The 17,247-nt window shown below is 37.7% G+C and overlaps 1 protein-coding gene across 2 annotated transcripts in view; it reads left to right on the top strand.

Annotated features, from left to right (window-relative positions):
- Positions 1-1,556: 1,556 nt before the first annotated feature.
- Positions 1,557-17,247, top strand: part of DGS1 (dgd1 suppressor 1) — a 74,602-nt gene continuing 58,911 nt past the window's right edge. For both annotated transcript variants that reach the window (XM_088955566.1, XM_088955565.1), the window contains exons 1-3: positions 1,557-2,402; positions 6,677-6,791; positions 6,926-7,129. In XM_088955566.1, the coding sequence (XP_088811692.1) occupies positions 2,173-2,402; positions 6,677-6,791; positions 6,926-7,129 (549 nt within the window). In that variant the 5' untranslated portion in view covers positions 1,557-2,172. The remainder of the gene's footprint in view (positions 2,403-6,676; positions 6,792-6,925; positions 7,130-17,247) is intronic.

Here is a 17,247-nt window from a genome sequence, read left to right as displayed (position 1 = left end):
AGTTAAAGCATACAAGAATACCTATACATGCAAGGGTATCATGACAAGTGGGATGGGTCAACCAAGCCTAAACCAACCTTAGATTAAAGAATCAAAACCCTAACCTAATTCTTGGGTCAAACGACATTTACCATTTAACTAGACATAATCATGAGATTCCTTGCAAGCAAAATCTCTACGTGCACATACACACATACACACACAGAGAGGGTTGGTCGGTTCGGCTCTATTGTAAAACCTATACCATAATGGTATAACCTACCTTGTAGGCAGGGGCGAAGGTAGGATTTTTTATTGGTGGAGGCCAAAGCATATTAAACTTGGATAGGGGGGGCAAGAGATAGGAAACATGGGTAGGAGGGGCAAAATATATGTAAATTTTAAATGACTACTATAGGGAATTTCAAGGCATAGGGGGGCTATGGCTCCCCTCTACCACCACCGGCTCCGCCCTTGCTTGTAGGGGTCAATTCCAGGTTTCTAGAACTAGAACCTACCATGTGAAGGTCAATTACATGGGTTGTTTTTGGCCTTGGAGGTCCGGGGTCTACCCATGGAAACCCCATTATTTCCTTACTCTCGTCCCCCTTAAAAAAACCATATTCTCTAAAAAACTTAATTTTCAATAAATATAATATATATTTTAAAATCCATATCATCTTTATTAATTAAATTGAGCAATCTAATGTGTAGATTATCATAATATATTAATACATGTTTCAAAACTTATTATTAAAATTTAAAATTTGTAGATATTTCCTTTTGCATTATTTATTGTACACATTCAACTATTAAAATGAAAACAAATGTTCAAATCACAAGTAGCTCAATGGTCAAGAGAGATCATAGCCTTTGTAATCATGAGCATTTGGATTCAAACATTTTCCATCCTTAAAAGCATTGTGAGGTTTATTTCAAGACAAAATCGGTTCCAAGGCCAACCAAGGCCAATTTAGTAAATCGATTCAGGTAGGGTAAATTGACCTTGAAACCGGACTAGGTGGGGAGTTTCAAGAATTTGGAACGGAACTCTACTCTCTAACATAATAGATGGGGTCGATTCAATGCCCAATTTGAAGTCAATTCCATTCCATTTGCTCACCTATAACACACTCTAAAATCATGAGAATTCAGCCGTACATTGAGACCATGGATTTTAGCATAGGAGATGCAAGGTTAAAATATTGTCACGTATCGGCCCATATCAGTTGATTCGTATCGTATCAGAGCCTTCTCGATATGCCTCTACAATGAGTGTTTCAGGTCGACGAGTGGTTCAAGGGATAGACCGGCCCCTCCGAACTAGATTCTAAAAAAAAATAAAAAAAAGGTACTAATACAGGCCAATACACCCTATCAACATATCACCCTATATCAATATTTTGAACCTTGAGGAGATGTTCCCAATGTGCAACTAGATGCAATGTCAATAGGGTTTTTGCAAAAAAATATGGGTTTGCCATATATGAAACTACATCACCTGCCAACAAAACACTTTCCACCCCCCTACCAACATGATATTATACGGAACGTCTCATACATGATGGGTTCCACTTTTATGGAGGGTCCTAGTCTGAGACTTGGATCAAGTTGTTAGAGGGTTGGAAAGTGTTTTATTGGCAAAAGATCCCGACTCGGCATTGGTAATGGGTATTGTGGTTGAGTTGGGATCACCTGCTAGACATTCAAACTCTCTCCAACATGATCTAAAATCGCACATGGACCTACATAAAAGTGGAACCTGTCATTTAGGAAATGAGCCAAGCTGAGCTCTTCGTAAGCTTTTCAAGATTGGCTCGGTTTCAATCGAACTTGAGCCCAATTTATAGGTTCGATTAATAAATGAGCCAAGCTTGAGCCAAATAGAGTGAGGCTCATGAGCCAAACTTGAATATATATAGAGAGAAATAAAAAAAGTATATATATATATATTAAATAAAAAATAGTTTTTATTTTTTTATAAAACTATTTTTCTCAAATCGAACTCAAGCCGAACCGAACTCGAGTTTTTAACTCAAGCCGAACTCAACGTTCTACCTCGAACCGAGCTTTATAGGGTCTCTTCCGGAAGTCGGAAAATGCGCCATATTCAAACGCCTGAAATTCTTCCTCATTTCCTCGGTTAACGAAGTCTCACCGGAAGTTGCAGAGCTCGGCTAGAGAAAGAAACACATGGCTGCTTCACCTGCAAACCCTGGAAACAAAGCATTGGATGTTAAATCCTTAATCTCCGCCTATTCGAGTGGAGCCTGGACAAGACTTCTCAGTTTCGTTCCTTCATTCAATTCAAATTTACTCGCAAAAGTTTTAAATCTATATACACGAACATCCCGTTCAAGATATCGGAGGCGGAGATCGGGCCTTCCTCTTCCATTGCCATCAAAGTCGCTAGAATTGTCTGTGTAAGTTTTTGATCTTCTTCCCTGTGGTGTATTCTCTTTTTCTTTCTCGTCATTTGGTACTTCTTATTACCTGTTTTTCTATATTTACTTGTTGGTCTAGAATGTGGAAGAGAACAATCTCTCCATTCGATTGAATCATCTTAATGGAAGAGAAGAGAACGAGCCTACAGAAAAAAAAAAGACGAGAACAAGGTCTTTTGAAGTCATTTATTGTATTGCTCAATTGCCATCTATATGAATCCCGACTCCTATTTAAATGACTGAATTCATGAAGCAAGTCAGCATGTTTGTCTGAGCCAGAAAATCCCACTCTCAAAGCAACTTGTGATATTCTGAAAATTAAGGCATAATCTCAAGTTTTTGCCTGATAAGTGAAAGCTTTATTTTTTGAACGAAGTCTTGAGAGAAATGGGTTCTGTAACTGACAAGGAAATCAAGGAGTTCATTTATCTTTTCTCTATCTATTCATTCAATATTGTTGGGAGTGGTGTAGCGGGCAACACAATTATTACATTCTCAAAAGGAAGGAAAACATCCAAAAGAAAGAAAGGAAGAGAGAACAACAGATTTAAAGTGGTTCGGCCAAATTGCCTATGTCCACTGGTTGCACCTTGAAGCTTTCTTCTTCGCTATAAAACAAGAGAACTACAACATCATCACCTCACTAGAATCTCACCCTTACAACCCCTTACAATTTAACACATAACCCCCACTCAATGCCCGATACTTTGTACACCTGAAGTACAAAGAAATGAATTGTTGAGAGGTTATGAACTGAAGTGAGGTGCCCTATTTATAGTTTACATTAGGGGCAGAAGTGGAATTATAAAAATTATTTTGAGCCATATGATCTACTGCCACTCACTGCCAATGTAATGGGGGGTGTGGATTAAATAGTGAGTATCTGGTAGTGAAAATGTTTGACTGCCCCACCATTATACATTGATGTTTCATATAGCAATGATGAAGAAATGGTTATCATTGCATGTTTTATCAAATGGTGGATCATTTGATTGGTTTTAGTAGGTGGAACCGACTTCACCTCAACATTCTCCCACTTGAAGACCATTTCCCTTCACAATGAGAAAAACATTCTTGAGAACAGCTTCCAACAGGAGTTCAGAACTAGATAGACTTCTCTCCTGTCATTGGTTTCGGAAAAATATCAACAACATTGTCATTGGTGTGGATCTTAAAGTATGAGATCTAGCATTCAACTACTTTACAGACAAAATGGTACTGTAAATTAATGTGCTTAGTTCCAAATGCCAATATGGTTCCTCGAAAAGACTTTGATGCAATTCCTAACACTGTCCTTTTGCAACTACCATAGCCCCTTTAGTGATCTTCAACTGGCTTTTTTTCTTGCAGACTTGTAGCTGTTCTCATCAAAATTTCCAAATTGTAGGAGACTTTTTTAATTCTAGAACATATTGTATACTAGAAATTTAAGTGATGCCATCAAATATTGTGATTTTGACATCTCCAACTCCCACTATTTTGCATTTGTTGTTGTCACCCATGTAAAATATCCCGGCATTGTACGATCGATATGTGTGTAACCAATCTCTGCACGGTGCCATATGAAAAGAAGCGTTAGAATCCAATATCCAGTTATGCTTTAAGCTTTCATGTGGATCAACTAATAACACCTCACTGCCTTTTGATGAGTTGCCTACTTCAACAATATTTTCTCAGGAATTCTTTGAATAATCTACAATCTTTTTGAAGATGACCCTTCTTGCTGCAATTCCAACACCTGAGCCCCTTACTTTTGCCTCTCATCTTGGATCTTGTCTAATCTATACCAGAGCTATTTTTCTCACTAGATCTTCCTCTTACCATCATTACACCAACAGGAGATTTCTGTCCAACTTTTTTATAGGACTCTTTTGTGAGCAATATAGAAACAATAGATTCCAATGGCAGATCTTTTGTGTTGCTCAAGTTCATAATCAAACTATCCCAAGAATTAGACATAAAACAAAGCAAAAGAGCAAACTTCTCATCATCATGATCAATGAGTACCTCTACAATTGCTAATTTGCTTACTAGATTGTTGAATTCATTCAAGTGTTCCTGCAGAGAGGCTCTTTTCTTCATCCGCAGGTTGTAGATAGACATTGATTTCCTTCCATAGAGATTAGGCAACTTGTCTCACAAACCCTTGGAAGTGGTTTCCTTGGACATGTTGAATAAGACTGAATCTTCTAAAGCGAGAAGATTGTCCACCATGATTATTTGGTTCTTATCAAATTTTTCATCTTCCATATTGATAGACTTCTTCTTCTTCTTCTTTTTTTTTTTTCCTTCCAAAGTGGTTGCACAATCTTCTTTTACTAGCATTACATGCATCTTCAACTTCCAGAATGCATAGTTGGAGTCGTCAATACTTGGCACATTGAACCAGGTAGATTTCGAACTTGCCATTTTCAACATGTGTAACACCGAAGAAGAAATACAAGTTGGTGCAAAATCCCAGTTTGTTGGGAGTGGCACAGTGGGCAACACAATTTCTACGTGCACTGAAGGAAAGAGAACACAAATAACAGAAAATCAAAGGGAGAGAAAGAGAGAGCACTAGATTTAAAATGGTTTGGCCATATTGCCTATGTCCACAGGTTGCACCTCGAAGCTTTCTTTTTCACTAATAAGAGAAATGCAACAGCATGACCTCACTAGTATTTCACTAACGCACACCCTTACAACCCATTACAATGCTATACATAACCCACACTCAATGTCCAATAATTTGTACATCTGTAGTACAAAGAAATGAATTGTTGATTGAACTGAAGTGGGGTACCCTGTTTATAGTTTACATTAGGGGCAGAAGTGGAATTATCAAAATTATTTTGAGCCATACGATATACTGCTATCCACCACCAATGTAATGGAGGGTGTGTATTAAACAGTGAGTATTAGGTGGTGAAAATGTCTGACTACTCACAATTTTTTATCGCATTATACTTTGATGGTTTTTATATAGCGGTGATGTAGAAATGATTTTCACTGCATGCCTTATCAAATGGTGAACCACTTGGTGGGTTTTAACCTGTGGAACTGACCTCACCTCAACAAATATGCTGGTTTAGAATGGAATTCCATGAAGTGCATTCAAAGGATTAGCTCTGACAGGTCCATTAGGTTATGGAAAAGGGCACTGCTGCTCATACATTAAAATGGCTATATGTTGGGTCATGGTAGTGGGACAAAAATAGAGAGAACATTGTTTGTAGCTTAGAAGCATAGGTGATCTGATTTGGCACTACTGGCCTGTCACAAACTGGGTCCTGAATACCTCAAAATATGTGGTTGACAGAGTACTTTTTTTTTGACAAATAAAAATAATATTTCACTAAAAGGAAAATAGAATACAATCTGAGTAGGTGTTAAGGTAACACCTAACAACAGAACATTTAATTATGATCCACAGGTGTTTACTTTCACTTTCACTATGATTTTTTTATATGTTATGCATATGTATTTTGATGATCTGAGATAATAAGATTTTTAAAGCATTTAAGTTATTTAAAGTTCAGGTTTCTATATTTTTATGTATTAGTGTTTTTTTACTATTTGAAACTTTAAAAGAATTTGTTCTTTGCTTCATCCATGTGTGCTACTCTCTTCATCCATGAATTGTGGCTATGTTTTCGGGGCCGATAGGAGTGGAGGACGCATTGAGAGCAGAGGTGATGGCCTTGCTTCAAGGTGTTATGCCAAACAATTGGGAGATTGGCGCGTGCTTTAAATATAGAAACCTGAATTAGCTGCAATCAGGTAAGTTGGGAGCCTAGATTTATAGACAGCCCATAAGGGAAATCCTCAATATAACAAGGGAGATTGGCTAAACAAGGGACTGTGAGGGAGAGTATGTTCTGGGCAGTTTTGTAATAAAGATAATGGGTACTCAATACCTGTTTAGGGGTTGACAGTTGTACTTAATATTGTATTAATGAAGTTACTGTTTCCAATAAAAAACACTGGGTGTTCTTGAAAGAAGCACAAAGTGGATCTACTGGGGCGTGGTGATTTGTCTTCATGCTAATGGGTCTTAACTTGGAACCTTGAGAGAAATGCTTAAGCATAAAATTAACTAACCAAATTCATTACAAGCATTTTTACCAAATTAGTGTCCTTGAACATAATGAAATGTATGGACAATGACAACATGTTTTTTATTTATTGGAGATGAAACCTTGCTAAATTTATAGATTCAGACTTTAAATCTGGAAATATTCTAATCATAGCTGCAAACTTAACATGTGTAGGGGCCTTACCAAAGCATCTAGAATCTTTGATGTTTTGGATGATATTTTGGATCACATCTTGACAAGTTTGCATCACGTCCAGAAGAATTTACACTTCTGGCAATCTAGAGCTGAGGTTAGTACATAATGGTCCAGACTCCAGAGAAGCAACAAGTTGCTTTTTTTCTTTTTTAAATTTGGAGCAAACTACATTTTGGTCCATATTCCATGGTAATATGGTTATTCTAATTTGTCTTATTGTTGTTTTAGGGATCAGATTCCCAAAAGGTATACTTCATGGTGTTTGAGAGAGGTCCACAGGCATTTATTGATGGAACTATTCAATTGATACGCGGATGTTTCACAGAGGGGTCTTCTATACAACATCTTTGTTATTCTGCAGCTGCTCAAATATCTGAGAGGATAGCTGTTTTAACTAGCCTAAGATATTTCCTTGCTACATTTCTTGCACAGGTTTGCTTTGTCTTGTTCTCTTACTTGCAAGTAATTTGTGTGTCTAGGATTATCTGGTCCATTTTTATGCTGTCATAATGAGTGGGCTTTACCCTTTAATATGACAGTAATATTAACATTTTAAATTTCTTTTCTTCGATGCTATCCAGATCACTGGGTTATATGAATTATAGTTGACATCAGATTTAGGACAAGATGAATGGATGTTGGGAAAGGAAATGTAGGATTTCTTAATTCTGAACTCTGAACTGAAAAACTAAGACGGTTACATCCTATAAATGTAATTTGTTGATTGGATCAAATTTTGATGTTTTTTTTTCCTTATCTGGAAGATCTTTCAGTTTTGGTGTTATTTTGCTTGAAAGGAATTCTACCAATCACACTCCTTGTCAGAAAGATCATTCAAGGTTTTGGCCTATATCAGGGTGAGTGTCACAGTGTCACCCTCAACCCCACTAACCTTTAACAGCATCTTTTCAGATTTTACCAATTCATTAAAAAAGGTTTGAATCATTCCCCGATTCCTTAGCTCCTTGTCTTCCCTCTCATGCAATAATTTTCCCCTCTCCTTTTATTCTATTGCATCACAATCTGTAGCAGAAGAATGTTGCTGTAGGTGCTCTTGATTGGTTTTAGCAATGATAGCCGCAGAAGACACAACACAAAATTGAGACATTGCACTAGAATTATTCAACACATGAGAATTAAACGGAGGCTCACCCTCTTATTAGCTGTTATCTATCAGCTCTGGTTATTAGTCTACTAAAGACATCAGCTACCAGTGTGAACAGAAAGGGGTCCAGTCCAACCTATAAATTGGTTAGTTGAAAAAATATCGACCAAGTCAGAAGTCCATTCACTTGGATGGTCAAATTGGCAACCATTTTACCTGTTCAGTAGGCAACAGGTTAGATCATTCTTCTCTTTTGAACAATCAATTAAGATTAACTTTTCTTCTAATGCCACTGATGTCTTTAACTCTTAATCCCTATATCAACTAAAAACCGATTAAGAGAGTGAAATATGGGTCAAATTGAGAGAAATATATTCATCAGTGGCACTATAGCTGCGGCATTCAGCAGTGATAGCATTGGCAAGCAAGGTTCAAAGTATCTAAAAGACAATTTCAAGAGACATATTGGGATACGCTTTGGATACGTATGGATATGGACGAAAAATCAAGATACGCACAAATATGTAAAAAACTATAATTTAATGGTTTATATAAAATGTGACATATCGGGACACAATTAGTAACCGTTGAAAAAATGATGGAATAACTAAAATGTAAAAAAAAAAACTAAAATGTGAATGCCAATTTTCAAAAACCAATATAATTAATCTTAGTATTTATTAGTATATAAATTTTAATAATTAATTCTATCATTTATTAATAAAAACTTGTCACTCATTAAGAAAAGTGAAAATTTACTTAAAATAAAAAATACATATAATCATAGCAAGCAAATATGTGTGGCTCATTGGCGAACTTGTGGTTAAAACTTAAAATCAAGTGACCAAGGTTCAAATCTTGCTATAGCTAAAATTTGAAAATTTTACTCTAACAAAACGAAACTAATAATAGGGGGTCATTAATTAAAGGAATTAATGAAAGAATTTGAATTAGGTGCTAAAATTCAAATTTAAATTTAACTTTGCCTTGGAGTAATTGGCTAATAAATGAAACAAAAATTAGACTTAAATAAACGACATTAATGAGAGATTTGGTATTAAATCCCGATACGGGCTCGTATCGGCCGATACATACGAAAGAAACGAAACGAATGATTTATACACGTTCTGCGTATTGGGTTCTTGTTGGAACGATATGTACCGGCCGATAAGAAAAGGCCCATTAACAGAATAGAACATATAAAACACAACTATGGGTTATGGGCCATTCGGCCTATCTTCTCTACACTCCCCCTCAAGCTAAGCATAAATGTCAATCATGCCCAACTTGCTTGTATCATGTTGTAGCTTTGCTTTGGAGACTCCTTTGGTAAGAATATCAACTAACTGTTCTTCAGATGTTCTTCAGATGCAACGAAAGGTAGACAAACATCTCCAGAAGCCACTCTTTCTCTGATGAAATGCCTGTCAACCTCAATATGCTTCGTTCTATCAAGTTGTACAGGATTGTGGGTAATGTTAATGGCGACTTGATTGTCACAATAATGGCGTGTCATACTCAACACCCAATTCCTCCATCAGGGGCTAAAGCCAAAGCAACTCAGAAATTTCATGAGCCATAGCTTTGTACTCTGCCTCAGCTGAAAATCTAGCAACCATTGATTGTTTCTTCCTTCTCCACGAAACAATATTACCTACAACCATACTATAGTACCCCAAAGTTGACCTTTTATCATTAACGTTACCTGCCTAGTCAACATCTATATAGATTAAAAAATATGTGGTTGACTCATCAAGATTTTGTGAGAGAAGTGGAGATGTGTAATGAAGAGTTGAGAAGAGTGGAATGGAAGGGAGTGAGGTTCTGCAAGAAATTTCAAATATTGAATGAAAAGATTAAGGAATGGAACAATGAGCACTTTGGTAGATAGATAACCGCTAATGAGTCAGATCGAAGAATTGGATGAGAAGGAAAATCAAGGTGGATTGATTGAAGAGGAAAGAGTGTTGAGAAGGGATTTGAAAAAAAAGATTTGGAGGAGGTCTCATACAGGGAATATTGTTAGAGTTTTTGTTGATCACTTTTAATATATTTTCAAGAGATCTTTGAATCACAGAGAGATTTTGGAAGAGTTCAACTGGCCTGTATTGGATCTAGAAGTAGCAAGGTGGTTGGAAAGGAACTTTGAAGAGGAGGAAATTAGGAAGGATGTCTTCTTTATGAATAGATCTAAGGCCCTTGGTCCTGATGGTTTTACAATGCCTTTCTATCAGGACTATTAGCAAGTGGTGAAAGAAGGCTTGTGTGAGGCTTTCTATGAATTTGCAGAACAACATTTCATTAGTTGAGGGATTAATGCTACTTTTTTGGCCCTTATTTGGAAGAAGCCGGATGCTAGTAACCCTAAAGATTTAGGTCCATCAATTTGGTGACTAGTATTTATAAGATTATTGCCAAGGCCCTATGTATGCAACTAAAGTTGTGCTCCCATCCTTAATGAGCCAGTTCCAAGGTGCTTTCCTCTAAGATAAACAAATAATTGACCAAATTCTTGTTGCAAATGAGTGTGTGGGAATGCTTAAAAGATCTAACTACAAAGGTTTTATTTGCAAGTTGGACTTGGAGAAAGCCTATGATTTGGTGGATTGGAAGTTTTTGATTGAGGTGATGAGGAATTGTGGCTTTGGTAATAGATGGTGCGAATGGGTAAGGGAATGTTTTAAATCATGTCACTAGTTTGTGTTGGTTAATCTGATGGTGAAGGATTTTTTTAGGCAAATAGAGGCCTGAGGCGAGGGGATCCCTTATCCCCTTTCCTCTTTACTCTAGTGGTGGATGTTTCTAGTATACTCATTTCAAAGGTGAATAAGGAGGGGGAAACTAGGGGTTAGAAAATTGGTGGTAATAATATTGTAGTTGCCCACCTCCAATTTGAAGCTGTCTTGAATCTCAAAGTTGATTTTGAAAAGAGTTGCATTGTGGGGGTTAATTTAGAGGATAGAGAACCGGAGGCTACCGCGGAGAGGCTTGAGTGTTCCATTTCTCGTTGGCCTTTGACCTACTCGGGGCTTCCTTTAGGAGAAAATCCTAATGAGAGTAGTTTTTGGTTCCCAATTTTAGAAAGGTGTGCAAATCAACTAGCAATTTTGAAGAAGAACTACATATCTTTGGGTGGGAGAATTACTCTGACAAGATCAACTTTAGCAAATTTGCCATTGTATTATTCGTCAGCGTTTAGGATTCTGCAGGAGGAAGCTAGGAAGATTGAGAAGGCAATGACTAATGAGGGATTTCCTATGGGCACTAAGGAGGATAAAAAAAGGTCACCTATTGAGATGGGAAATAGTGACTAAAGATCTAAAGAAGGATAAAAAGAACTTAGCTTTGTTAGGTAAATGGATTTGGAGGTGGCCTTTGGAGAGGGTCAGATTGTGGCACCAAGTGATTACTAGCATTCATGGCAGGGATGAACTCTGGATAGGATGCAAGAATCTCTCATCGGGATACCTTTGCCTAACCGTGGAAAGCTATTCATGGATTTCTTCACCGGTTTCTTAGCTTCATCTGGTATGATGTGTGTTCCGGGGTGGCTACAAAGTTTTGGGAAGATCTTTGGGTTGGTTCCTCAACTCTTTAAGGATCTGTTTCCTTCCCTTTGCTCAATTTCTTTGTACAAAAACAAGTGTGTCTCAGATGCTATTGTTTCTCCTATCATTCCACTGAATCATAATTGGGATTTTGGTTCTCGAAGAGGGTTAAGGGATGCTGAAATGGTAGAGTTGAATGGGCTTTTGCAACTTCTGGACTGACTCCGTTTTCTTGGGTCCTACCAAACCAGATAGACATATTTGGATTCCTCATCTTGAAGGTCTTTTTCCTTGTGCTTCTCTTTTCAAGTCTTTGTTTGTCTTCTCCTCAGCCTCTCCCTACTAAGGAAGTGTGGTATCGACTTATTCCTACCAAAATTGGAGCCTTTTGTTGGGAAGCGTACCATGGGAAGATCAACACTATGATTTGTTACAAAAAAAGAACACCCTTTTTACGCTTAACTTCAAACTGGTGCACCCTTTGTAAATCCAATGAAGAAAATTGTTACCACTTACTAATATCCTGCCCCTTTGCTGCAAATAGGTGGGATTGGCTTTTCTCTTTGTTTGGTTGCAGGTGGTCCTTTCCAACGTAGGTAGATAATCTTTTTGACCCTTTGACCTTTATTTGGCCTAAAAGGAGGGGAAGAATTATGTGGAGAAGTGCTAGATCAACAATAATATGGATTCTTTGGGAAGAAAGAAATAACAAAATTTTCTTAGGAAAGGAGAGATGCATAGAAGCGGTAAGAGACTGCATATTGGTAAGGGTAATACATTGGCTAGGACCATGGATTCTTTTTCGTGTTGGTCCTTCGATGATATTTAGAGAAATTGAGGGGTAGTGGCTAGAATTTCTTCCAAAAAAGAAAAAGAAAAGACTTAATGGAAACCCTAGTTGCAGACTTCGTAAAATTAAATTTTGATGGGAACAATCAAGGCAACTTGGGCCCTTCTGGCATGGGGGGGTGCTGAGAAATAAAGAAGGGATTATCATTGCACTATTTTCCAGTCGTGTAGGAGTGGGGGATTCTATCAGGGTGGAATTGCTTGCGGCTGTGAGAGGGCTACAGATTGCAAGTGATATGGCCCTACCAAATGTGGAGATTGAAGGGGACTCAAAAATGGTGATAGGGTGACTGAAAGATCTGGAGTCTATTATTTGGTGTTTTAGGGATGAGATGAGAAAGTTTAAATGGATAACCAGAAACATGAATTGGTTACCTCTTGGGTTAGGAGAGCAGCTAATGCTATGACAGATGGGTTAGCTAAACAATGGGTCAATAGGTACAACTTGTATTGGGCTCAGATGTAATTGTTTTTGATACTTTCTTTTATTACGTTTGTGTGAGAGCTAACACCTCGTGCCTATCTTTGGGATGCTTTTAACGCTTATTCTCTTGATATTTAATAAATACTTATTTAGATTTCAAAAAAAAAAAATTTGTGGCGAAATATAGAGGGAGAGAAGAAGAAAATTTTCTTTGTTAATCATGAAAACATATTGAGCATACAACTTAAATAGGAAAAGATAGGAAAGACAAACCCCTAGAATCTCTCTCAATCAGGGATTGACTAAATTTTTCTCTTAATCCTAGGATATGACTTTTCTAAATTTATTCAAATCTAATCTTTCCTAAATTTATTCAAATCTCTTAATCAATCAAATCATATCTTTCTTAATTTGTTGCAAATCCTATCTTTCTTAATTTGCCGACACTCCCCCTCAAGTTGGTGCAAAGATATCTATCATGCCCAACTTGCTAACTTGAAGTTCAAATGGTGTCTCAACAAGCCCTTAGTCAAAACATCTACAACTTGCTGCGTGGTTAGTACAAACGGAGTGCAGATTATTCCTTCTTCAAGCTTCTCCTTTATAAAGTGTCTGTCAATCTCAACATGTTTAGTCCTGTCATGTAGAACCGGATTATGAGCAATGCTAATAGCTTCCTTGTTATCACAATACAAATTCATAGGAAAACTCACTGGTCTCTTAAGATCTGCTAGCACTCTCTTTAGCCAAAGAACCGCACACACTCCTTGAGCCATTGATCTGAATTCAGCCTCAGCACTACTTCTAGCAACTACACTTTGCTTCTTGCTTCTCCAAGTAACTAAATTGCCCCAAAGAAATGTGCAGTACCCCGAAGTTGACCTATCAGTGGTCGAGCTTGCCCAGTCCGCATCTGTATACACCTCAACCCCTCCCTTCTCATTTTTCTTGAAGAAGAGTCATTTTCCTGGTGTGCCTTTTAGATACTTGAGAAGGCAATATCAGGACGTGCTCACCATGCTCATAGCGAAGGCAATATCAGGACGTGTATGTGACAAGTAAATCAATCTTCCTACCAGCCTTTGGTATCTACCTGTATCTACTGGAACCCCATCTTTAACTTCTCCAAGTTTAGCATTAACTTCTATCGGAATGTCTGAAGGTTTGCCTCCACTCATTCTAGTTTCTTTCAAGAGATCTGGAATATATTTTCGTTGCGAAACCACAATGCCCTTCTTTGATCTTGCCACTCCCATTCCAAGAAAGTAACTTAGCTGGCCTAAGTCTTTAATCTCGAATTCCTTGGCTAGGCTCTGCTTTAGTCTGTTCATCTCTTCAATATCATCTCTAGTCAAGATTATGTCATCAACATAGACAATCAAAACCAAAACCTTGTCTTTGGTGGATCTTTTTGTGAAAAGAGTATGATCAGATTGTCCTTGACTATATCCTTGACTTTTAACGAACCTTGCGAATCTTTCAAACCCGGCTCTGGGAGATTGTTTAAGTCCATATAGAGACTTTTTTAGCTTGCATACCTTAGTTCCAAATTTCTCAGTGAAACCAGGTGGAGGCTCCATATATACTTCTTCTTCCAAGTCTCCATTCAAAAAGGCATTCTTCACATCCTTCTGATTCAGTGGCCAGTCAAGATTAGCTGCAACAGATAAGTGTACTCGAACTGTATTTAGCTTCGTCACCGGAGAAAAGGTCTCAGAGTAGTCCACTCCATATGTCTGAGTAAAGCCTTTAGCTACTAGGCGAGCCTTGTATCTCTCCAAGGATCCATCTGAGTTGTACTTCAGAGTGAACACCCATTTACAACCAACAACTGTCTTTCCATCCAGTAGATCCACTTTCTCCCAAGTAGCATCCTTTTCCAAAGCTCTCATCTCCTCAAAAACAACTTCTTTCCACTCAGGAACATTTAGAGCCTCTTGGATACTGTTAGGAATGGATACACTAGACACTTGTGAAATAAAGTCACAATATGAAGGTGAAATATTTTTGTAAGATACAAAATTTGATAGAGATGTTTTGTACAAGACCTAACACCTCTCCTAAGAGCAATGGGAAGATCAAGCTGACTGGAAGAATTAGAATTACCTGGAGGAATATTTTCAGGAATTTTTGGAGAATGATAATGAATTTCATGATCCAACCTCAGATCAAATTCTTGTCAATGTTGCGGAATAGTGCCGCTCCTTTTCTGTGCTAGATATTCCCTTGAATATACAAGGCCTTTATACTGTTTCGCACGCATCTTTGTTGTTTCGGCTTTTTCATTTTGAGATGGCATCACCAAAGGTTGTTCATTTTCAATATTTAATTCATTTGTTTCCACTAATTTTGTATTTTCTTCCTCACTTTCTTTCGGTGACTGGTTGTGAGGAATATCATTATGGACAAATTCAAACATTAAATCAAAACCACCTAAAAAACCATCTTCACTAGTGTTGCTCTCCCCCTGAAGATGGGAGTTGCTGTAGTACGAGGTTCCTTCAAAGAATGTGACATCCATAGTCACAAACATCATTTTCAAAACTGGATCAAAGCATTTGTAACTTCTCTGATTAGTGGGATAGCCTACAAAAATACATTTATGTGCTTTTGGATCAAGTTTTGAACGTTTAGGATCATGGTTATGAAGAAAAGCCACACTTCCAAAATTTTTTAAGGGAATGTTTGTCACTAGCTGAGAGTTTGGAAAACAGTCAATGAAAACCTGTATGGGCGTTTTAAAATCCAGAATTCGTGTAGGCAGTCTGTTAATCAAATAAGTGGCTATTAAAACGACTTCTCCCCAAAGATACTTAGGAACCTTAGTTTTAAAACTTAGAGCTCTAACAACTTCAAGGAGATGTTTGTTTTTCTTTCCAGTCACCCCATTTTGTTGAGGTGTTTATTACACGATGTTTAGTGTACAATTCCTTTCTCAGCAAAAAAATTCCCTAATACATTGTTAAAAAATTCCTTTCCATTATCGCTTTGAAAAATTTTAATCTGAGTCTGAAATTGTGTTTGAACCATGTTATAGAAATTTTTGAACACAGTTTCAGCATCAGATTTCTCTTTTAAAAGGAAAACCCAAGTGACCCTAGTATGATCATCAATAAAAGTAATGAACCAACGTTTTCCAGAAAGAGTTGTTACTCTAGAAGGACCCCAAACATCACTGTGAATCATGATAAATGGTTTTGATTTTTTATATGGTTGAGACTGAAAAACAACACGATGATGTTTTGCTAATTCACAAGATTCACACTTCAAAACTGAATGATTTTTATTCATGAATAACTTGGGAAATAGATGCTTTAAATATTGAAAGCTAGGCTGTCCTAATCGATAATGCCATAACAAAACTTCACTATCACTAGAAACAGAGATAGAACTGAAACAAGTCTGTCGGTCTTGCCTTCCAAAGGTTGATCCTTTATTAAAGAGGAAGAGACCACCATTCTGTTTAGCACCCCCAATCATCTTCCCCAAGGTTAAATCCTGAAATTCACAACAAGAAGACCAAAAATTAACTCGACAATTATGATCAAGGGTTGGATTGCTGACTGACAAGAGATTGTATGATAGGTTAGGAACATGCAGAACATCTTTGAGGTTTTGAGAAGGAGAAATAGATACAGTTCCTTTCCCAGCAACAGTAGCAAAGGAACCATCTGCAATCTTAACCTTTTGATTCCCTACACAGGGTGTATTGAAGAAAAGAATTGCGAAGTGCCGGTCATATGATCAGTGGCACCTGAATCTAATATCCATGATCCATTAGATTTGGTACAAGCAATGGCTGCAGTGAAAAAATTACCTGACTGAGTTAGAGAACAGGATGGGTTAGAATTTCTAACGATTGAGATTGAAACATTTTATATAAGTGCTCTATTTGTTCCTTTGTGAAAGGAAGAGACTCTGAGGATGATAGCTGCCCTGGATCCGAGTTGCTTACTTGAAGTGCGCGGACATCTCCCCCTGACTTGTTGTCACTGCCTGATTTTTTCTTCCAACCCGCCGGTTTACCGTGCAGCTTCCAGCAGGTTTCCCGAGTATGCCATGGCTTTCTACAATGATCACACCAAGGCCTCTGCTTTCCTCCTCGTTTATCTCCATCTAAGCCTGCACCTCGGGCCACAAGAGCAGACCCTTCATTCTCTGTTTTTGTTTCACTAACATTCTTCAACATCACTTGCCCCCGTGCTTCTTCTCTACGCACTTCTGAAAAAACCTCTCTTATAGTAGGCAAGGGCTTTCGTCCTAAGATACGTCCCCGAACCTCATCGAGTTCTTTGTTCAAACCAGCCAAGAAGACAAAAACCCAACATCTTTCTATCTTCTTTTTGTATCGAGCACTGTCACTTGGACTTTCCCATTCTTCTTCTTCAAATAAATCCAACTCCTACCAAATAGCCATCATCTCATTATAATAAGTTGTTACTTCACGTTCACCTTGCTGCATCTTCCACATTCGAGTATTCAGTTCGAACAGTTGTGAATGATTGTCCTAATCTGAATAGGTTTCCCTAACAACTTCCCACACATCGCGAGCCGTTGGCAGGAACATGAATGGATTTCCAACCACCGGATCCATAGAGTTGATCAACCAGGCGGTAACCATCGA

The sequence above is a fragment of the Nelumbo lutea genome, chromosome 7 (genome assembly GCF_056320005.1).
Source record: "Nelumbo lutea isolate HS-2025 chromosome 7, American lotus-T2T, whole genome shotgun sequence".
Classification (NCBI taxonomy): domain Eukaryota; kingdom Viridiplantae; phylum Streptophyta; class Magnoliopsida; order Proteales; family Nelumbonaceae; genus Nelumbo; species Nelumbo lutea.
Note: the sequence above shows the minus strand (reverse complement) of the source record. Positions and strands in the feature narration are given on the sequence as shown.